The 22,788-nt window shown below is 39.3% G+C and overlaps 1 protein-coding gene across 3 annotated transcripts; it reads left to right on the top strand.

The window, feature by feature from the left end:
* The first annotated feature begins 6 nt into the window (after positions 1-6).
* Positions 7-22,744, top strand: PANK3 (pantothenate kinase 3). Of its 3 annotated transcripts, none has more exons than XM_041487979.1 (7): positions 7-175; positions 9,039-9,391; positions 10,208-10,461; positions 10,569-10,745; positions 12,680-12,803; positions 14,973-15,098; positions 16,443-22,744. In XM_041487979.1, the coding sequence occupies exons 1-7, from the start codon at positions 148-150 to the stop codon at positions 16,491-16,493; spliced, it is 1,113 nt and encodes a 370-aa protein (XP_041343913.1). In that variant the 5' UTR covers positions 7-147; the 3' UTR covers positions 16,494-22,744. The 3 variants fall into 3 exon arrangements, with proteins under 3 accessions (XP_041343913.1, XP_041343912.1, XP_041343914.1); XM_041487978.1 differs by having other exon boundaries at positions 37-270; XM_041487980.1 differs by having other exon boundaries at positions 37-303.
* Positions 22,745-22,788: the final 44 nt, after the last annotated feature.

Below are 22,788 nucleotides of genomic sequence, written 5' to 3'. Positions count from 1 at the left end.
CCCGGGAGGCGGGCGCCCGGCGGGCGAGGAGCATCAGGAGAGCGAGGCCCGGCCCCGCGGAGCCGCCGCCGCCGCTGCCCGCCCCATCAGGCGAGCGGCAGGAGACCCGCCCCGGCCGGCAGCGAGCCGGGCCGCCGCCGCAGCGCCATGAAGATCAAGGATGCCAAGAAGCCGTGTAAGGCCGGGCCGGGGGAGGGGGCGCGGGGCCGCGCGGCGGGCGGTGCCCATCCATGGATCCGGGAGATGCCCGCAGAGACGCGTCTCGCTCCTGTGCGTCCCTCTGAGCGAGGTGTCGGGGTTCAGGTGATCCTCAGTGCTGGCGTCGGAAGGACTAGAATAGAAAGTGATTTAATCAGTTTCTTGGGGATGGGTGCGCTTTTTGATGAACCACTTAACCGCTGTGCTGAACATCTGCGCAGGTGGCTGCAGTTGCTACAGTTTTGTTTTTTAAGGGTTAATCAACTTGTAATTATTTTTAAAATATTTACTAATATTTGGATATAACTCTTACATTAAAATGCGCTGAATGCTCCCGTTTAATAATCACAGCTTTAATAATATTTCTTGCTATGTGTTATTCTGGAGTGCCATGTTTGTTTTGAAGGGCACGAACGTGATTCAGACTCAGGTGAATATAAACAAAATGTCTTAAGATTACAGCTGCATCTTGGAAAGAGAGATTTGGGTTGAGTATGTTTAATCTGTATGCAGTTGATGTGCTCTCAGTGTAAGAGATGCACAGCTGTGCGAGGCAACACACCTGTCGAGCTCATACAGGTGTGCCTTAGCTGAAAGGGATGAAGGTTTTCCTCCACTGAGTTTAGCATCTTTTGCTTTGCCATCATACTTAAGGACTTAATTTTAGGATGAGTTACTGTGTAGAAAAGATGGCTAGTCCCAAATTTCTAGGCCTCGTGTGGTTCTTACAGCATGACTGGCTAATGAACAGCATACATCTAAGACAGAATATTAGAACTTGATGTTTTAAATTTATTTTTTGAGCAGCCCAAAAAGAAGAAAATCACTAAACACATATTCAACACAGGAAGTATTAGCATAGCTCTAGAAATAGCTATAAAGTGTTTGAAAGTACGTTGTTTCCTGTGGTCTGGTGGGGAAACCCCAAGTATGTATCTTGTAGCACACAACTAACCATCACCTCTTGTTAGTCCCAGTGTGTGGAAATTGCTGAATTGACTGTAGTGATGTTTATGAAGAGTAAAGTTCAGGCAGCATTCTTTTCCCCTGGTACAATATTAAGAAATCTCATCAAGACAGCAGTAGCTGGCTGTAAAATGTTATAGTGGTTTGATAATTGGAATGGGGAGGCTATGGCTGCTCCTACTGTAGAAACTTGCTAATTTCAGGACTGTCTCTGCTGGACCTCAAAGCCTTTGTTTTCTGTAGTGATGGATTTAAGCCTCATGGTTAAATAACAGTGTAAGTGTTACCAGGAAGTTTTAACTGCTCTAATATGCTGCAGTTGTAGTTGCACTCTTCCAGTTCTTGAATTTGAACTTTGATGTTGGTTTCATGATGGGAATTAGAAACAGTTGGAACTGCCTAAGCAGGAGGAGTGTCAAACTACGTTGTTTATTTCTTCTTGACTCTTGAACACACTTAGGAGCTGGTGTCTTTTTAAAAGATAATAGCACAGAGTTTCTTAGGCAGTGAACTTTAGACTCAGACTGCAGATTTCTGCTCATGGTTAATCACACTAAGAGAGCAGCTGAATGTTTGAAGAGGACCAGATCTGCAGAAGCCCTGAAGATGGAAGTTGATGTTCAGGGGCTCTGGTACCCAAATACTGCTGTCAGTTTGACTTAAATGCTCACATGGACGTGAAAGCTGAGTTGGGCTCACAATACCACTTATAGACTGTTTACAAACCATTTGGCTAAGACACTTGTAGACACTTTTCAACACAATTTCTTGGTGTACATTCCTTAGACCAAGTGAGTACCTAATCATCTGTGACAGAGCCAGATGTCGTCCTGGGGAAAAAATGGATAATTGTTACTTAACTTAAGAACCTGCAGAGTAGATTTGAGCAGATTGCTTTAGTCTACCTGTACTTTTATCTGTGATGTTTAGCATCAGGAAGGAAGGCCTGGAATGATAGAGGTGAGGGTAAAATGGAAACACCAAACCAGTTTGGGATTCCTGATGTGGGTACACTGCCTGCACATGCTTGTGTGGTCCTCCCTTCCAGATCTTCACCTGACTAATGCTGTCACTAATTTGGTGGAGTAAAAACTGTGAGAAACACAGCAGAATTGGTGGAACGTGGCTTCTGAGATGGGCTGGCTTGAAAGAGGCTAGTAAAGGGCCATTTAAATCTCATCTGCTGATGATGAGAGGAGTCAAGCATTTTAAAGGCAGATAAGAGAAATTCAGATCAGGAAAACCTTATACTAAGTCAGTGTAGTAGTGGGAGCTGGAGAGGTTGTGGAGTCTCCATTCTTGGAGAATTCTTGAAAAACTTCTGATGCCTCAGAGTGTTGACTGGACAAAGCTGTAGCTGACCTCATCTGGTGTTGGCAGTTTTCCTGCTGGTGTAAGAGAGGTCAGACCAGATGACCTCCAGAGCAACCTTCCAAGCAGCAGTTGCATCATAGCTCCTCTGAGGAAATGCCCATGGGGAAGAAGGGCTGGCAATTTTCAAGGAAATTTCCAAAGGTTATTTGTGGGTTGAGATGATAAATGTGAGAGCAGCAAGTGTTGCAGAAGTGCTGCTGTGTGGGATCTGCCCAAAGGGAAGAGAGCAGGAGCTCATTCAGAGCTGTGCATGTTGGCGGGGGAAGGCGAGCGCGCTCTGCCAGCATGCTGTGCTCTCCAGGGGAGCTGGAGCCCTTCCTCTTGGCTCTGAGTGTCACCCAGTGCTGGAGGAAAGGCAGAGACTTCGAGTACTTGATACACTGTGTGTGTTACTTTTTGCAGTTTATTCCTTTTGATTGTTTGAATCAAAACAATTGAAAATAGTTTGAGAACAAATGCCTGTATTTGCCTTGAGGTGAATTGAGACACACTAATATATGAATGTACATTGCAGAGATTTGCAAAATCCTGCATCAATATAAAGGAAAGATGAAAATTTCAAGTTTATTTTCTCCAGTGTGGTTCTATGGATACATGTAATGATTGTGGACACGTGGAGGATTATTGTAGTAAAATTGATGAAAAATCCATTTGGATTGATGGAGAATGCTGTATAAATAGATGGATTTTTCCCCCCCCCCATGGAATTTGCTACATAGTTTTTTGGTATCCTAGCATTTTCTTATTAGTCCTTGAAAGCTGATTATTAGCCCATAGCAGATGTTAGAGGCTCTCACTTGATTGCAGTTGAAAAATGTGTTTCTAATAATGCATTAATACTGCCAGGAACAGTGTATACTAAAAGTGTTAAACACAGTGCATCTTTAAGTGTTAAATTATGCCTCTGCATTCTGTATCTTACCATAATAACACCTATCCCCAAAGAGATGGCTGCTGAAATGTCAACAAAATTACCAGAATGAGCAAGGAGGGAGAAGCTGAAAGCAGCGATATTTTGTCTTGTATTAAGCTTTATGTGGTACCCACTTGTAGAAGTGATAAAGCCCATGAAGAGCAGTTACAGTAATTGCCCATTACCACCTGTCCTCCCACTGTGAACCGGGCTGTTCTGGAGCGTGATTAGAGGTGGCTGAGTGGGAGTTTGCAGAGCATGATGGAGTTTTCCCACAAGGAAAATGGGAGAATGTGCCAGGGTGTGTCAGATACATTTAATTTGCTTGGTAATTCTGTCCAGCCCAAATGTATTTTGAGCTGGACTTGGGATATTTGAACCAAAAACCTGTTGCACAACTTGTTAAGGAGAGACAGACTCCAGTGTCTCAAGGACTAAGGACACTTAAGTGCAGTTTTGCTCTGTAGAGGCTCATAGGCCATGTAGATTGGTGTTCATGGGCACAGCAAAGGCATTTTCCTGTCCAGCACTCAGGTTAATCTCATTTAATTTAACAGTCCAGCAAGCTTTGGTGTGTTTTCTCTTAACTTGTCCCATAGCTCGCATTAGCTGCCTTAGCCCCCCAGCTGATTTGCCATCAGGTTGCACTTTGCTGCATGCTAATGTTTTAGGGAAGTGCTGGAAGAATGAATGCACATAAGAAAATGTATTTGGAGAAACTGCAAAATACATTTAGTTTATGTGTTTATAAACACTAACTGTGGAATAGTTTGGTAGAACTTTTAAATAGTTGTTTGCCTTGTCAGTATTCAGATAAGAATGGGATCAAGGTTAGTTTTGGTACCAAAGGTTACGTACTAGGCTGAATTAGATAAGTTTTGGGCATCAGAACTGACGATACTGCTTACTTTCATAAAGAACTGTTGTAGTGCTGGCAGAAATAAGTTTTAAGTTTTTGTGGATTTCATTATCATTTTCCTTTCTTGTATTTTAAGGCTGTATAGCATCATGAACTTTGGCACCCTTTGGCAGTTGTTCCCCAAGCCGTGTTTGTACTTGGAGTGCAACAGTCTTATTTCTTAATAATGCATAAGCTTTCTTACAGAGATGGAACAAAATGTGGTAGGCTGTTCTTTGCTGTCACTGACAGCTGTGAATTTTTCTTTTCCCCCATGGTGCCAAGCTCCCAGCTTGAATTAGGAGTTAGCTACTCTTCTTTGAAGGTTGGTTCTTGTTAAATTTATACAGGATTGACCCAGAGTGTTACTTTATCTTACAGGGAAAATGAAGTGTTTCAAAGGTGTTTGTGTTTCAAATATGTCATTACATTCATAGGAAGGAGGTTGACAGGAATCTGTTTCTCAGTTTTTAAAAGTAAAATACAAACAGAACATTAAAATGAGGAATCTTAGGCTTGACTGAATAAGGGGGGTATAGTTAAGTCTTTGAGAGTGTACTTCCTGCAGCTTTGGATCCAGAACAGGTGTACAAAATCAGAATACAAGTGTATGGTCTGGGAGGAAAGCTTCAAAGGTCCCCTGGAGAACCCATGGAAAGGGAAAACACTTCAGCCTTTGTGCTTGCATTGGCACAAACAAGACATGTACTGTAATTATTTCATTTGGCATATAAAGACTTTATATGATAAGATATAAGTAACCTTAACACTGCTGCCAGTGACTGTGTACAACATGAACTTGAGAAGTGCAGACACAAGAGAATGAGGCTTCCCTGTGTTATCTCTAAAGATGATTAAGGTTTAAATAACAAGAAACAGCCACACCAGCATGGGTTTTCTTACTCAGCAGAGCTGCTCCGTCATTACATGACCACAGCACTCTTCCCTTGCGGGAAGTACTTTTCTAATTGCAGGAAGCAGCTCTAGGGAATCCTTTTAAAGATCATGTTTTTTTTTAATTCTGAGCAGGTTGCCCCTCAGAGCTGTCTTCACAGCATGTACTGAGCAATCTGTTGCTTTATTGCAAGGGCTTCTGGTTGCTGTGTCTAGGTGGGGACCACAGTGGCTCCTGGCAGAGCTGGGAAGTGAAAGAAAATCTGGATTTGTAATTAAGGAAGTTATACGTTATGGTACTCCACTTGGTGTCCTGAAGATAGTTAAATTTGGTGTGAAGTATCACATTAAACACCATATGGGTTTTGACTTCCCAGTTAGTATTCTACTTCATGTATCTGTCTCTTCTTGGATAGTAAAGATCTGTATTTTGTGTATTCTTAAGCAGAGCCTGGCCTGTCTTCCTAAAAGCAAAATGGGTGTTTTTGAAAGAATTTTGTGTAGTTTATGCTAGGCAGTTGGGCTTGTTAAATAAAAAGCTGGATTCTTACTTTTCCTTTTTTCAAATTATTACTGACCACTGCAGAGAGGAGCTGAACTTTGAAAAGCTGGGCCCTGGATTTGTTCTGTGAATAGCAGTTAAATTCTCAGCAAGGAATATCTCTGAGCTATGCATCACTTTTTGTGGAATATTCCTGGGAATAACAGTCAAGAGGAAGAGCTGAAAAAGTCTTTTAATTATCTAATCCCCACAGAGCTGTGGAAAAAAGTCCAGCTTTAGTGCAGAGGAATTGACTTTCCTTACGGATTGAAGCTGTGGAATGATGGTTACAGTTGTGCAAGTCTTCAAACCTAGTATCTGCAGACCTGTAAGCTTGAAAAAAAGGTGGTGTAATTGGCATTGGCCCCATCCAGACATGTTTCTGTAAATGTGACTGCTGAAAGGATCAAGCTGATGTCTGGGGGTATTTTTTCTAAAGTTTTTGCTGCTGGCATTCTGTTCCTAAATCTCTCAGAGAAGCATGACCCACAAATACAAGTATAAAAATACCTTTTGTAGAGTCATTTATGTATCCCTGCACCCAGATATGACAGATCCTGAGCCAAGATCTACCCTAAGCAAACCTGCAGCAGTAGGAGGAAGGTTCATGATGTTTCCATGTTGTGTCCATGTACAGTTACATTCAAATTCAGTAGAATCAGTGTATTTCTATTATTTAAGGATAGCTCAGGCATAGATAAATCTTGTATCCTTGCAGTCCCAACTGATTGTGTCCTTGCCATATGTGTGGATATAGATCCCCTTCTGTGTTTGGAAAACAAAATCGCTTTCATTCTCCTGGCTGCACCTGTAATAAAATCCATATAAATCAATTAGAGTGGCTTGCATGCACAAGAATCCTTGTGTAACACCTTCTTGCTGGTATAAGGACAAAGTTAACAGTACGTGGGCCCAGCTGCTTGTCAGAACTCCTCCACCTTGCAAATGAAACTTGAGCAATGTACTTGCCAGCCAAATCTTGACAAATTTTCAATAGAAAAATGTAAAACTTCCTGGGGTTTGTCACAGGTGAAAACTGACCTATTTCTTCAGTTTCAAATTCTGTAAATGGCTGTTAAGATCACTCAGTTAACCCAGAAAACTGATCTTGTACAGCATGATCCCATTTTTCAACATAAAATGTGTTCTCATTTAAATTATGGAATAAATGTACAGTTCAGCTGTTCTTGTTTTTACTTGGTGTACAAGATCCATAAACCTTAAGAACTTACAGAGGCGTGACTAATGCTGTATTTGCAAAAGCTTTTTGGATCATTTAACATGGGATGGAGTGGATCTTCTGGCAAACAGGCATGACTTGCACCAAATCATCCTTAAACTCATCACATGAACTTTCAGCTGTTCCCCCCTCTTTCCTTGGAGGACAAGATCTCAGTTACTCGCTAGGTAGGATCCAGGTAGTGCTTGGGTTGGGGTGTCCTAGCTCCTTAAACTCATCACATGAACTTTCAGCTGTTCCCCCCTCTTTCCTGGCTTGGAGGACAAGATCTCAGTTACTTGCTAGGTAGGATCCAGGTAGAGCTTGGGTTGGGGTGTCCTAGTTAAATTCTGCATGGGCTGGATTGACTCCTACAGGCACGTTGTGGTCTGCTGCGTGAATCAACTGCCTTTCTTCGGTTTTGTTCTTGTGACACCATTCATGGCAAGGGGTTGAAACTTGGTGAGGTCACTTAATAAATCCTCAGCTAATTGTGGTAAAACAGTAAGATGACAAATTTTCTTATGTCCAGAGTATCAGGGTGAAGAAGGCTGGCATGCAGTCACAAACTCAATTTATGTGTGTCTTTATGCTTAGTCTTATGCTTAGCCCTCAGTTTTATGGAAAAGATACCAGGTCTACAGAACTTCTTCATTTCCACTTCAAACTAGATTTTTCTGACAGAATTTACCTTTGTATTTAAATTTAGTTTTCCAAGGTAATATAACCAACTAAAATTTTTTTTTGTTAATGTCTGACAGTATTCTCTTGATGCCCATTTCTGAAAGCTGAGGCATCATTGAAGTTTCTTTTCTTCTTAACTTTAGCACTCAATAAATAAACTGACACACAGCCAGCCCTGCCTAAATAAATTACAGTATTTTGGTAGGTCATTTTTCTCAAGCATAGATCCCACTGGTAATGTAAATACAGTGTAATTGCATCTTGCTCATGATAAGCATATTAACACCTTTCTGGTTTTGTTCCTGAGTTTCATCCTTCTGTAAGATATAAATTACATCCAAAGAGATAAATTGGAACACGAAAAAAGAAAAGAGGAGCAAAACCAAGCAAGTTATAGTGTCAATTAGGAAATAGAATGTCTTCCCAGCTGGATATCCAGGATCTTTTTTAAACTGTTTCTGGGAAATGACAGTGGGAAAGCTCTCGGTTGTAGATGTTGTCTTTGCTGTAGGGTTTCTAGGTATCTGTTTTATTTCACTTAGGAATATTTATTGATACAGGCATATTCAAATTTTGGTCCTGCATGTCATAGACAAAGTCCCTTTTAGGAACTGCAGTCATCTCACATAAGGGACAGAGGCAAAGCACTTGTGGTTTAGTGTTATTTTGTAGTACAGAAATTCCCCCTTCCAAGCCAAGGTACCAAAAAAAAAAAGGAGACCAGAAAATGGAACCTAAATTCAGTAATATTAATTTTCTCTTTGCTTGCACTTTTTAATAGGACATTTTGTCATCCCTTTAACTTCAAGAGATAGAAATTGAGCATCTTAACTGTGTCAAGTTTTAAAGTGCGTGCAAGTAAATTTCCTCTCAACAACCACATTATGTGAGGGACTGTTAGAGGAGGAGTACCTGGGCTGCCCCTGTTGTCAGCTGAAATGTGTAGCCTGCTTTCTTGGAATGTGCATTGCAGTCTTTGTGCTGAACTACGTCAGAACTGTTATTTTAGAAGTGACGGTTATTTTAATCCTTTGTTCTCAATAAGAAAAAGTGGTCGAATTTTGTTTATGAGCTGGTCTGAAAGGCAGGGTATAGTTTGGGGGTTTTTAGTTGAGCTTTCTGAGCGCCTTATAGCGTTTAAATGTGTAGAGCTGCTCATTTTTCCATTTTTACATGAGGCCAGAGAGACATTTAAGGTCAGGTAACTGGAATGAGCACGAGTTCTTTTTTCCTGTGAGGTTTGTTGTTAATGTCTTGTCTTGTTGAAAAGTGCAGCTCGGGTCAGTCTGAAGCTCCATGTGTGGCTTTTGCTCTTCTACAAACCTAATGGCTCATTCTTGTATCTTCACAGCTTTCCCATGGTTTGGCATGGACATTGGAGGAACGTTGGTCAAACTTGCCTATTTTGAACCTATTGACATCACTGCAGAGGAGGAGCAGGAGGAAGTGGAAAGCCTGAAGAGCATCCGCAAATACCTGACTTCCAACGTCGCCTACGGATCCACTGGCATTCGGGATGTCCACCTGGAGCTGAAAGACTTAACCATTTTTGCTCGAAGAGGAAACTTGCACTTTATTCGGTTCCCTACTCATGATTTGCCTACCTTTATCCAAATGGGAAGAAACAAAAACTTCTCAACACTACACACGGTGCTCTGTGCCACCGGCGGTGGCGCCTACAAGTTCGAGGAAGACTTTCGCACAGTAGGTAGCCTGGCTTGCCTCTGCCTGAAGCTGATGCTACAGCATTGCTGCTGATGGCTTAAAATAACCTGTGTTTTGAAAAACTGAAGAACTCTAATATATTTTAGTACTAATTTTAGTATGGTGAGGAGTTACAGCCTTCCTGGAATCCACAGCACCTGTTAATTGTCCCTGTGCTTTATGAGAGAACGGCAGCTTAAATACCACATGCAGAACTATGGAAGACCTGTAGAGAGCCTTAAGCCCTGCAGAATTTCTGACCTGTGGTTTTCCTGTGATCCTAGAGTGTTAATGAAGTTGCAAGGATAGATAGTAAAATGCCATTGAGCTTTTTATATGGTGATATCTTAGAAATTACTGTTTTGACTTGTAAGATCGGGGGGGGAACCAAACAAACCTTGAACAGATTTTCAGATATGAGTTCCACCAAGATGACACTCAGTGGGCCCTCTAGGATATTTGCTGACCTTTTCATTGATTTGAATTGATGAAAAATATTGTTAATTTTTCAATGGAGTAATGTCTTAGTATCTCAAAAGTGATCTTTGAGCTTACCAAAGCAGATACTTATACTGTGTCTCTCTTCTTGATTCAGGTCTGAGATCTGGATTTACACTCAGATTAACTTGCTAGTTTATGTAGTCAGAATTTGGGTCTGAATTCTCTGTTGACTTTATAATGGCGTTGAAATTCCTGAATTAGTCATGTGAGATAGCTTCTTAAAGCTGGGCAGTACAAATATAGTCATAAATTTGTAGCACATTTGTGCAATGTTAGAACATGTTGCCACAGTCTTTTTTTTCTTTCTTAACACAGATTGGAAACCTCCAGCTGCACAAACTGGATGAGCTTGACTGCCTTGTCAAAGGCTTATTGTACATAGACTCTGTCAGCTTCAATGGCCAGGCAGAGTGCTATTATTTTGAAAATGCCTCAGATCCTGAGAGATGCCAAAAGATGCCTTTTAACCTGGATGATCCATACCCGTTGCTGGTTGTTAATATTGGTTCAGGAGTCAGTATTTTATCAGTCCATTCCAAAGACAACTATAAAAGAGTAACTGGAACAAGGTAATTTAAAAACCTATGTTGGGGTTGTTACTCTATGGGGCAATGACATAAGGATCTTTCATGTGAGCAAATGCTGTTTGAAAGCAGCTGGTTTTCTCTGTCCTTAGTCTAGGTGGAGGGACCTTCCTTGGGTTATGCAGTTTGCTGACAGGCTGTGAAAGTTTTGAAGAAGCTCTGGAAATGGCATCCAAAGGAGACAGCACACATGCTGACAAGCTGGTTCGGGATATTTATGGAGGAGACTATGAAAGATTTGGTTTACCAGGATGGGCTGTAGCATCCAGGTAAGCAGGAGTCTTTTTGTGGATTCTTCTATTGGTTTGTGAAGCTTCAAAAACAAGGCTTAAACTATCCATGCAGAGAGAGCTACTTTTTTGCTAGGTTTTATTTAGTCAAGTTACATTTTTATCCTAAAAGTATGTATCCTCTGCTTTCCTGCTGGTTTAAAGCCACGTGCGAATGCAGGTGCCTGCGAGGTCAATATTGAAGAAACCTCCTGAGGTATTTCATGCTCAGCTTTGCATGAGTCAGAGGGAGCACGAGGTGATAGCAGGAGCAGAGGAACAGAGTGCAGAGGTGGTGTGCTGTAACCCAGCAGACCCTTAAACACCACACAGCCACTCAGGCACTCCCTCCAGTGAGATGGGGGAGAGAACTGGGAGGCAAAAAGTAAAACTGGTGTGTTGAGATAAAGAGCGTTTAACAGGACAGAAATGGAACAGAACAGAATGGTCTCCTCCCCACTCCTTGTGCACCCCCATTGTGCCCACTGGTGGGGTTGCAGTGAGGAGCAGAAAAGGCCTTGACTGCTCAGCAATAACAAAAACATCCCTGTGTCATCAACAGTTTCCAGCACAAATCCAAAACACAGCTCCATGGTAGCTACAATGAAGAGAATTAACTATCCCAGCTAAAACCAGCACACAGCTACTAGGAAGAAAATTAACTTTGTCCCAGTCAAAATCAGTACAAGAGATGGAAAAAAATACCAATTTCTTTTTATATTTCGTAGAGTCTTTTAGTAGAGCTGTTGTCTAGAGGGACAGTGAGTGGGAGATGGCTTTTGTGTTGCTCTTACAGTGGAGCAATTCCTAGTACTTTTTGGAAACGTGGTTGTCACCACAGACACCTGATATAATGTTTTAACTACTTTTTCACTGAAGAGGGCTGTTGAACACAGTTTGCACCATGAGAATGTCATTGTCATCAGCAGAGGACTTTTGTCACAGCTGCACACATTCTTTCCATTTGGGAATATTATTGGTGATATTACAGCTTTACTACCCTTACAGAAGATAAGAAAAATAAACTCTGCAAGCAAAACTAATATGTACATAAGAGTGTTCATTAAATCTTTGCTGTTATTCCATAGGGAGTCATAATTCATGGCAACTTAACTGTTCTCCCTCTCCAGCCACCTGAGTCCGAGCCTCTTGAGAGACCATGTGCTGGGAGGTTTAAATAGGTGTGAACTTTACACTTCAGTCAATAACGTTTTAACTTGCTTTATGTTGGTACTTTCTGTTCTCATTTGCTCTTTAAGATCCTTAAGAGCTTTAATGGCTTTTTGAGTTTTAGAATAATTGGGATTCTTGCTCTCCAAACTGACTTAGATCTGGCTCAAGAGTCCTTGCTGGTAAAATATCACACGTAGCTATGGGTACTTGTCTTTTCTTTTGTGCTGTGCATGGTAAGGGAAGTGCCCTTCTGATCCAGAACTCTTCATTTCAGCAATCTAAATTGCATTCTGTCACTGTTTTGTTTCAGAGGGTTGTGTTCCATCATAAAACATTCAATTAATGGTTTTCTTCTGCTTTGAGAATAGAAGAATGGATAGGTATTTGTGAGGAAGCAAGCATGAGAAGTGGAGGATTTACCAATCAAACAGTGACTTAATTTACAATTACTAGATTTGCAGAGTATTCTTCTGTGAAGAATAAAATTGTTTTACTGTAGGTGGTTCTTCATGGAAGTCAACAATCTAAACAAAAATAATTTGCTGGGGGGCTGTTATTGTAACACAATTGACTGTTTCCTGTGAAGGAATAAATATAGGTGTAGTGTCAAATTGCTGCATTTAATACAGACTTAAAAAGCGAGTTCCTCAAAGAGGAAACATGAGACCTAGGTTTTGTTCCAGCATTAAAAAATCTATTTTGAAATTATTTCAAATGCACATGAATCACTTTGTAACTCATGGCCTTTTCTCCTGTTCTAGCTTTGGGAATATGATCTACAAAGAGAAGAGGGAGTCTGTCAGTAAAGAAGATCTTGCTCGAGCCATATTGGTCACCATCACCAATAACATTGGCTCTATTGCCCGGATGTGTGCAGTAAATGAGGTAAAACCTGACAAGGAAATGATCCCTCTACAACTCTGTTATTTGTCTTCACATGAAATGACTGCTAAAATGGTGTATAATTTTAAACCTTTTAATACATTCTCAAATGAAATGAGGAAATGTATGTAGTAGCTTTGAGCTGGGCCTACAATCACCCTGCTTTAGCAAGGGGACTTCAAGTCCTTCATCACAACATCCTGTGCTTACCTGCAGGCTCTGGGCTCCATTCTTTAACAAAGCTCCTCATCAGGTACCCTCCCCTTTGGCGAAGATATCCTTGTCCCACTTCTCCAGAGACAGTCAAAATATTCTGAAGCAATTCCTAGTACTTTAACCACAGAACAGTTAGGGTTGCAAAGAGCTCCTGGAGTTCATGTAGTCCAACTCCCCTGCCAAGGCAGTTTCACCTAGGGAATTCATCCAGCCCTGACACATGGACTCTGAGACAAACTGTGGACTCTGTGCTTGGATGTTTCAAAATACATGACTTGAGCAACTGCATAATGATGGCCTCCAGCAGTTTCTCCAAGCTGAAATTATCTTCTGATCAAAGCCTTGTTTCTAGATAAACATTATCTTTCATTTTTTCTAGCTCTTGAGACTTTAAAATTGCTTTGACACCTCTCATCTTGCTGGTTGATACAGAGAAGGTTTCCTGCCATCTTCTGTTTCTCAAAGTTCAAAAAAGGACCAGTATGTGTTTAGTATTAGTGTGGACAGCCAAGAAGCTGTGGAAGAATACTGAATTTAGGCATAGAAGACATGAGAATCTGAGCAGCAGGGATTTCTTCCTTCATTATCAACAAACTTGGGATAAAATGAGGTTTAGTAATAGATTTCTTGGAGAAGACTATAGGTAACTGAATTTAGAGGTCTACTTAAAATCTTTGCATGTGATTGTCTCAAAAGTACCAACAGCCCTGTTAGCTGCAGTAATCCTGCTTTTGGTTAGGAGCCAGATTAATTATGTTTTCTGGTTTTCATGTTGTAACTTCTCCCTCAGTTTCATTATCTTTCATGTCTGTCTTGGAGAGGAAGGTAATTTTGTGAGTGTTACTTTTGGCTTTTTGCTTTATGGCAAAGCTTAAGGTGAAGTTGAAAGTACGTTCTACATGTCTTATGCAAATTATGCAATTTGTATTTAAGGGTGGCAAGTAAATGAGGACAAATCAGAACTTGAAAACTGCACAAACTACCTTTATTCCGAGTGGTTTTTGGTCTAATTCCACCTATGTCACAGAACTACAGACCATAAGAAATAGCTGATAGGGATACACGAAGTAATACCATGAATTGATGTCTAAAAATGAAATAAATGTAATTATTTTGATTGCTTGCATAGAGCAGAATTACATTTTTGTGTCTTTAACTATGTGTCTACTTTGTCTTCACTGGGAACTAATCAAGACTGTTAAGAAACAGTTGCATATTAGACATTTGACTACAGGTTGAATTGTCATATTAGTTATTATAATAACTTGGAAATGATAATTTAATGCAATTAAGTGCTTTTTAGAGTTCTGTGCTAAGGACTAACACAATTACATTTTCTTTGGCTCTTCCTCTCAGGTCGTTAAACCAGTGTTTAATATTTTCACTTAGTGCTGGATTTGCTTTAGTTAATGGGGAATATTAAGTGATTTTCACTTTTTTACATTTGACTGGATTAAAATTCACAGCTCACTTGTATTCAAGTACTCTGAGTGTGATGTCAGGCTGAGGTATACTGAGGGCTGAAGAAGAAAGGAACATCTGTCATTTCTTGCTGCCTTCGGCTTCTTTACAGTGCTGCCTTGTTGCATATGGATCAAGCAGCATTGTACAGGGCTATGAAGGCATTGAGTCTTCTCTACCAAACAGAACTATCTTTCATTTCATTTCTTTTTTAGCTGGCTTCTTTCTTTGGTGTAATTGCTGAAAATGCTCGCTTAATTTGAAACACAAATGCTACTTGTCTTTAATTCTTGAGGGTTGCACCATTTTTCCTTCTCCCCGAGTACGCTGTGTTTTAAATTTTGGAACCATGTTTTAATTGTGGGTTGTTTGGTTTTTCTGTGGTTTTTTCCTCGCTCAAGACAGTCTCTTTCATAGCCTAATTTTTCAAAGCTGTGTTAAACAGTGAAAAGACTTAATCCTTTGCTGGTTTTTGTTTTGTTTTTTTTTTTTTAGAAAATAAACAGAGTTGTGTTTGTTGGCAACTTTTTGCGTGTGAATACTTTGTCAATGAAGCTTCTTGCATATGCACTGGATTACTGGTCAAAAGGTCAGCTGAAGGCCTTGTTCCTAGAACATGAGGTATGCTGTGGCTCATTTATCTCTGTGTACTGTTTCACCATAAATCAGAAATTCCTGTATTAAGTGGTTCTCATGTGTGATATCCTGAGGCACCAAGTGCTCAGTAAATATTAGAAATAACAGGAGGTTTGTCTTGCTGAATTGGTTCTCTGGGAACAGTTTTCTGCCAGGGAAGTACTTCAGTCACTTTGGGGTTTCTCAGTTCATGCTGTGGATCTCTGGAGAGGGACAGCAAAATGTTAAACTCTGTGCTAAGGGTCAGCAGTCTTACTTGGGTTTGGGTGGAAACAACAGTAAGTATTGTGTTTCTGAGAGTGCAGAAATGTAAAGCTTGGCCCTTTGAAACACTTCCATTGTTCTCAGCTGAGCTTGAGCAATGTCTTGAAAGTCAAGACTGCTTTGACAAGGCCTGTTTTCATTCCGCAACAGACCCCTCAGAGCTGTTGTAGTGATTTTATGCTGTGAGAATAACCTGCTCTTGGGCAGCTTCTGCCATCTGGATCAGTGTGCAGTGCTGAGAACTTTAACTTGTTTTGGTTGAAATACAAGCAATCAGCATTAATTATAGGTGCAACAGTTGCTGACTTGAAGCATCTGGGCAGTGGGTTGGGAATTTTTATCCTCAGTTTCTTGGTCTGAAAATATTACAGCGTTCCATCTATTCCCTTCAGTTGATTTTCACAACCCCTTTATTGCTTATCTCAAGACTGACAGACTGTTCTGATGGCCACAGTGACAGTGGAATGGTTCCTTGTTAGTTGTGCCCTCTTCAGATTTTTCTTGGGTAAATTTTAAACTCACATTTGGTCAAGTGTATATTCTAAACACTTGAATACTTAGTTATAGGCAGGGGGAAGATTTCACTCCACAGGGGAAAAATAATTCAACATGAGAATTATTCTCATATGGTTCTTTGCATGCAGGTAGACAGTCCAAAAGTGTGATGTGAGGATATAATTGGAGGAATTTTTCACTTTTACTTTAGGAATAATGTTGCTGTGGGTATTGAAGATGTTTTAGCAAGCAAAAGATGCAGCTTCTCTAGGAAGAAGAAACCAAACTTGATTTCCATGCTGTAGGAGTCACTGATACCTGTCTTAGAGGTCCTGCAGTGTATGGTGAGGCTTGGCAGGAAACCTCCTGAAGTCAAGCTAGATAAGAAGGATAAAATGTTTGTTTCACAAAGCCTTAAGTAATTACTGTGAAATATTATATATTAAAAGTGTATCCTCTTCTTTCTGTAGCATTGATCCATCAAATGACTGTTGTCACTAAAATTTGATTACTGCAGAATTTAATATCCTACTTAAACTTGATTTTTTTTCTTTTTTTTTTTTTTAACAGGGATACTTTGGAGCTGTTGGTGCTCTGCTTGGGCTGCCAAATTTCAGTTGAGATACCAGATGTCACTACACTGAACTATTTTCCACCTGAACAACACTTGTTTAGGGAATTAAATCTGGGGAGGGGAGAGGAAAATAGCTGATTTTCAGTAACTCTTTTTAAGAAGTGATTAAGCTACTGAGTATTGCTGTTGTAAGGAACGGGGTTTCACTCTGCTGGGCATTGGCAAGTGAACTGTTTGTGGCTATTATTTATGTTCTTTGGTATGTGTAGCCAGTAGTGAATTTCTAATATGCAATACATCCTCTGAAAACAACTTTCCAGAAATTTCAGAAGAAGGAATGCCAAACTCTTAAGTGCTCAGGATGCAAATATTGCAGGTTTATTCCCAAGGCTTTAGGCCCATCAGTTTATATATAGAATTGATGACTTAAAAATTATTTTAATTAGTCATAACTGTTACTATGAGCACAAGTTTTATGTGTACTTACAGAAAACAAAAGACAGCCAGGTACTATTGACAAGATGTGGAAACTGTAGACAATTGCTTCCCACAGTAAACATAGTCATTATTTTATTTTTATGTGTAATGGAAATAATGCTTCAATTTCCAGTGGGAAGAATAGAAACACAGAGAATCAGCCAAAGCAGCAGATTAAGCAGTTGATATTTTGAAGGTTTTATGAAGATACCTTAATTTATTGGAAGATTCAGCTGGTATTTTGGGAAGATTCCTCTGTCTTTGATTGGATTTGGAAACGAGTTAACTGATTAATGAAGGCAGGTTTTGGGGGGAAGATTTTTTAATAGTTTTTTCTTTGAGGAGGTGACTTCCAAAATGCCTTCTGGATTACTTTTTTTTTTTGGCCTCATAAGTTCTGCCATCGTGAATCATCATTTGTGAAGGTACCCTAAAGCCTGAGAGAATTGAGGAAATCCTTATAAAATAGACTAATTATGGGACCTCATAATTCTGATGCTTTGGCTTATTTCTGTAGAGGTTTGGAAAAATTTTTGCCCCATCCTACTGATTTGAAGTTGCAATTTCCCTGTAATTTTGTAAGAGTTGATCAGAATTCAGGCAGATGTTGAAGTTGAAAGGTTACTTTTGGATTTGGAAGTTTGTTTTTGGAAGTTGAGGACAACATCAGAGTTTGTATTGCCGCAGCAAATGGACCAATATTTAATGCACTTGCTGTATGGAACCATTCATCAAAATGTGGCCTTGGGATAAAATCCGTACTCGGGAACTGATTTTTGGGGTATTCTGTAGACTTTTAAAATTTACAGTTGTGATTATTACAATAACTTCAGTCCTGAAGCCAGGGCATGAGATCTTAAACTTACAGGACTATTATACAGTCAGTAGCTATATGGTTTTTTGTGGACAAAAGCTACCCAATTTTGTGATATTTTCCTGTTAAATTTATTTCCTGTAAGTGCATGAGGAGCAATCAGACTCAACCACGTTCATATCTTGGGGTTTAAGGTTTTTAAAAATGATTGCTCAAGTATTCCACAGCATGGCTGTGTTGTATTTACAGATACATCCCCCTTGTGTTAGAAACCCCTGTGCTGTTTTCAGTCTTCTCTTTCTCAACATTCAAAGCCCCAAACTAACATCATAGGTTTTTGCTTTTAAAATTTTCTGTGGTCCTTCAAGAGTACAGTACCTTAGAGTAGTCAACTCATTAATGCAGTTCATTAATGCTAATCACAAATGCAGTTCCATTTATTGTTGCTTTTCCTGGTACTTGTACTACATTTCCATTGTGCTTGCTTTGATGTTTCACTATAGACATAAACAACTAAAAGTTACACTCACAGTTCAGCTGATCTAATGCTAAATCAGAGCACTTCAGAAAATAAGTGAATACAGTTTTTCTAGAATGTCTTTACAAATGCTGTAAACTGTTCCTTTTGAGTTAGGATTGACTATCAACATAACCTTTATTTGGTTATAAAACTGTGTGAAATCTTAATTTTCTGAATGTTCTGGCAGCCTGCTGAAAATTTTGCAAACTAACTGCATATTTTACTTGCAAAGGGTGCTTTAGGAGACATTACAGCTCCATTAGAAACAGTTCCTTTAGTCCATGTTTATTGCTACTCAGAGTCCTCCTGAAGCAGTAGTTAGAAGCTACTTGTATATTTAACCAAAAGCACATATAGAAGATGATTACCTAATAGTTCATTAAACCAATTGAAGTTGATGTGACCTAACATACATTTTTTAAGTGAACTGTACAGAGTTACAAAATAAGCAAATGGAGTAATTCTTGAATAGCTGTACTGTATAGAAACTACTGTGAGAATCAAAAAGTATGCCCTACCTCTGTTTTATTTCCCTTGAGCTTCTAAAAAAATTGGCTTCCTGTTGCTAATTTTATCAGCACAATTGTTACTTCATTACAAGAGCAACCACAGCAGTTGTCAAGCCCTACTGTAAAGCCCAGGGGTCCTGTGTTTAAACCACATCTTTGGGTTTCATCTCATTTTCTGTCAGCTTAGAGCTTGTTACCAGAGTCTCCAAAGATTGACTCTACCACCAGGAGAAATGATAGGCATCACAAATAGTTGCAAGATAAGCCTTAATGTATTTTCTTCTAAATTCTCTTGTAAACAGGTTGAAAATGCTTGTCACTGAAATAAGTTGCTTTTTCCTGATAGAGTCTGATTTTACTTTCACCCTTGCCATTTCTTTTCCTCTGAGCTAATTGGTTGAAACAGCTTTAGGGTGAATTGATTCAGTGTGATGTACTGCAGTAGAGAAAATTTGGGGTTTTCTCAGGACTACTGTTGTCTTCTCAAGTGGAACCACTTTCTAGAGGAAAGTTGTGTGATAGTTCTTGAAAGTAAAATGTAAGATCCATTTTGAATGTGTAATCATTTGCAGCTCAGTCAGCCATGTGAGTGCCTTTTAATTTTTTTCATATAACGCCAATTTTATGGTACTGGGACTTTATCCATGAGGCTTCCTAACCAATATTACTTACCAAAGAAATGGCAGGTAATTTTATTAGCCATGGAGATGATCCCTTTAATCCAGTGTAGCAAGAAATACCAGGAATAAATCATGTTTCTGGCTTCCTGTTCCTGTAGCCCTTAGTCTTGGGGTAAGGGTTTTGCATTTATTGGTCTGATCCCTCCAGCTTGGTCCTTTCAAGTATTATGCACAGTTTTATTGTATCATTATCTCCCTAAAAATCATGCAAGTTTATAATGACATAAGTACTGTTTATTTCTGGGTAGAGAAGTTCAATCTTAGGTGAAGTTATTCCAAGCTATTAAACATAACCACTTTGACCTTTCTAAGTCTGCTTGGGTAATTGCAGTTTGAATGAAAGAGGAACTCTTACAATACATTTTGAATATTTAACAGGCTGGAATTGAAACATCCTCAGTGTTCTTTACTGAACTGAGAAGAGGTTTAAATACAAACAATTTTTCATTCTTTTTAGTAAAATCTTGATACATTTAGGAGTTCAGAGAGAAGCTGCAGTGATGCACCCTGTGTCTTAGTTTGCTCAAGATTTCCAGAGTGTGTTCAGGTGTCTGCCCTGCCTTTTGAAGATGTTTAAAACTCCCTCAAGCACTTGTGTGATTCTGCCAACAGGTGCTCATAATTGAGAGTTACAGGGTCGAAAGAAGAGGGACCACCCACATTGTCCCACTTCACCTCAGCTGTATGTTCAAAGCTCTGGCTTCTCCTGATGGATCATCTGCTCCTTCAGTGGTACTGTGGCTTTCCTGCTTGCACTTGAGTTGGTAGTGTAGATGCAAGGTGCCTGTAAGGGCTGTAATACTCTTTGTCTCTACCCAATACAGGTTTTCAGGAAACACCTGCTTCCAGAGCCATTGAAATAACTTCTCATTTCTAAGTATTTCAAAATATTAATGGAGTTTTAATGTTTGGAACTAATTAAAGAGTCTTTTATCTAGAGTAGATCTCTGCTAGATAAGGATTAGATGGTGTCTTTCACATCGAGTCAATTTTCATTAATGAATAAATTTGCAGTCAACCTATTTTTAAATATCACTTTCCCTGTTGATATTCTGAATACCACTGTAATTCTGAGGAAGCAGTGAATTCAGGGCAAAGGTGAAGGTCAGTGTGGTTCATGTTGAGCTAGTTCTGGTCAGTTCTAGTTATAACAAGACTAATTCTTTCCCTTGTCACATCTTTTTTTCTTATCTACATCTTTTTATGTAGGCTTAAAAACCATATCATATGTAACAGAGCTTTGCTGAGGTTAAAAAGTGAACAAACATCTGTGGGTAGGTTGGAAGTATTTGAGCAAGGCCTGGAGGTCCCAGTGCAGGGCTGGGGACACACAGTTTCTGTTTGGGTGTGGTAATTTTTTCACTTCCCTTTAATGCACAGTCAGAGCCGGTGGGTTTCACAATCCCTTTGAATAAATGGGAGAATTTAGTCCTCAGACATGACCAGGGGAGATTAAAAAAATGCATTTTCACAGTGTAGAAGGGTAAGTCCTGCTCAAAGTTCTTTAAAGTTTTACTGATGTATTCCAAAGTATATCACCAGTATTTTGTCAACTGTGGTAAAATTAGTAATTCTCTAAGTTAACAAAGTCTGCAGATAAGCCTGTTTTATTAGTTTCAATTGCATCACACATGGAAAACATATTAAGTATTCTTAAAAACACACTTTTGAAAACATCTCAGATGATGCTGTATATGTCTGTAATTATTAATGTGCTAATGGAATATGTTTGAGCAATCTCAGTTTGCATAACTGAGCGTCAAATCCTGCTCACTCTGTAGTTACTTCAGTAAATCATTCTTTTAAACTAATGAGCAAGATTTGGCCTCAAGGTCTTCTGTCTGGGGAACACAGTAGCGCTACTTTGCATATTCCTGCTGGTGCTAAATCATTTGTTGAAAATAAAGATTCTAAATAGAAATTGTAAATAAAATATTTATGGCCTGGTCCTTTTGACAGACTTAAAATTTATCATTTGCCAATACTTTTTGACCTTATTTTGAGTTTCCCTTTTGGGGTTGGTTTTTTTGACTGTGTGGACTGTGTGTGTTAATGTGGCAAGTCATTGGCAGGTGTGGCTTCCCGTGCTGCTTTATGTGAGGCCCGTGGCACATCAGGAGACAGATGGGTTTTCATAGCTGGATTTCCATGTTATCCTTCATCTTGTTTTGTTACTGTAGCTCTTTGCACAAATTTGTGTCAAGTAGAACACAATTGGCATTTGTTCTCTGCTAAAACTTCCAAGAATGTCAGCCACTACTGAAAGTGTTTAGGAAAGCTGTTGAAAAGTCAGAAATACCCATTTAAAGTAACTTTAAAATCTAAGTGTGCTAATTAGTGTCGCCTATAAAATGAACTGGAATATAGTGTGCTGGTTGCTAATCCTTGCTATAAATTGCTGACATTTCACAATTCATATTTCTGGCATTAGTTTAAGAAATTGTAAATACAAGCTTTGGGAGGAGGTGTATTAGTTTCAGATTGTGCATTATGAAAGACTAGTGAATTAGTATTTTGAGACATTAAATTACAACACCTAGAATGTGAAAATTAATGTGTTTGTATTAGGGTATAGAGGGCTTTAGATAACCTGCAATTTTACATTCTTGAGTTTTGGCATTTTAACAAAGAAACATTTAATTTTCCATTTACTGTCTCATCATGTGCAGGCCTTGTAATCACCAGATGCTGTCTTCAAGTATTTGTTTTAGTTAGCAAAGCAGAGAGGCAAATTTGGAACTTGTAAACCCTGGTAGGATGGAAGCTCTCCGAAGAGCCATTTGGTTAAGTTGCCTTATTCTATTACATTGCACTCATGGTATGTCTCTGCTTTCTTGTTTACTGTTCAGACACTGAAGATGTGATGTAAAAATACGTGCTACAAATTTTTCATCATAAATTACTCATGAATACCTTTGTGTCACCTGTTAAACAGCTCTTGTAAATGATGCCTTTATGCCATCTGTAATACAGTTCTTGTAAATTGTTTAAATTATTTTTCTTTTTATAGATTCTCATTATTGAATGTACAGATTAGATCCCTTTAATATGTCACTGAGTAATTTGATTTGGGCCCAAATATGGACACTGCTGTAATTCATCCCATCAAAACTGTAAATAATTCTTTATTGCTTGTTTGCATGAGTGAAGTTTGGATTTCATTTGCTTTGTCATAAACCAACTCCTCTGTCATGGGCCTACTTTTTACAGTTTATTTTTCTGGTTTTATTGCCATTGTTCTGTACGAATGTTGAAACAGTACTTTGTCTTTTCCTAATAAATAATTTGAGATTGTTCATTGTCGGCCTGCATTTGTGGGTTTTGTGGGAGGGATTTCTGGAT

The sequence above is a fragment of the Pyrgilauda ruficollis genome, unplaced genomic scaffold (genome assembly GCF_017590135.1).
Source record: "Pyrgilauda ruficollis isolate IOZ18807 unplaced genomic scaffold, ASM1759013v1 scaffold86, whole genome shotgun sequence".
In the NCBI taxonomy this organism is placed as follows: domain Eukaryota; kingdom Metazoa; phylum Chordata; class Aves; order Passeriformes; family Passeridae; genus Pyrgilauda; species Pyrgilauda ruficollis.
This window is presented reverse-complemented; position numbering and strand designations above follow the sequence as displayed.

Coding starts and splice junctions, on each gene's coding strand:
- PANK3 (XM_041487978.1), top strand. CDS start 231: ATGGATCCGGGAGATGCCCGCAGAGACGCGTCTCGCTCCT. Junction 10,462..10,568: donor AAAAGAGTAACTGGAACAAG/GTAATTTAAAAA, acceptor CTCTGTCCTTAG/TCTAGGTGGAGGGACCTTCC. Junction 10,746..12,679: donor GGATGGGCTGTAGCATCCAG/GTAAGCAGGAGT, acceptor CTCCTGTTCTAG/CTTTGGGAATATGATCTACA.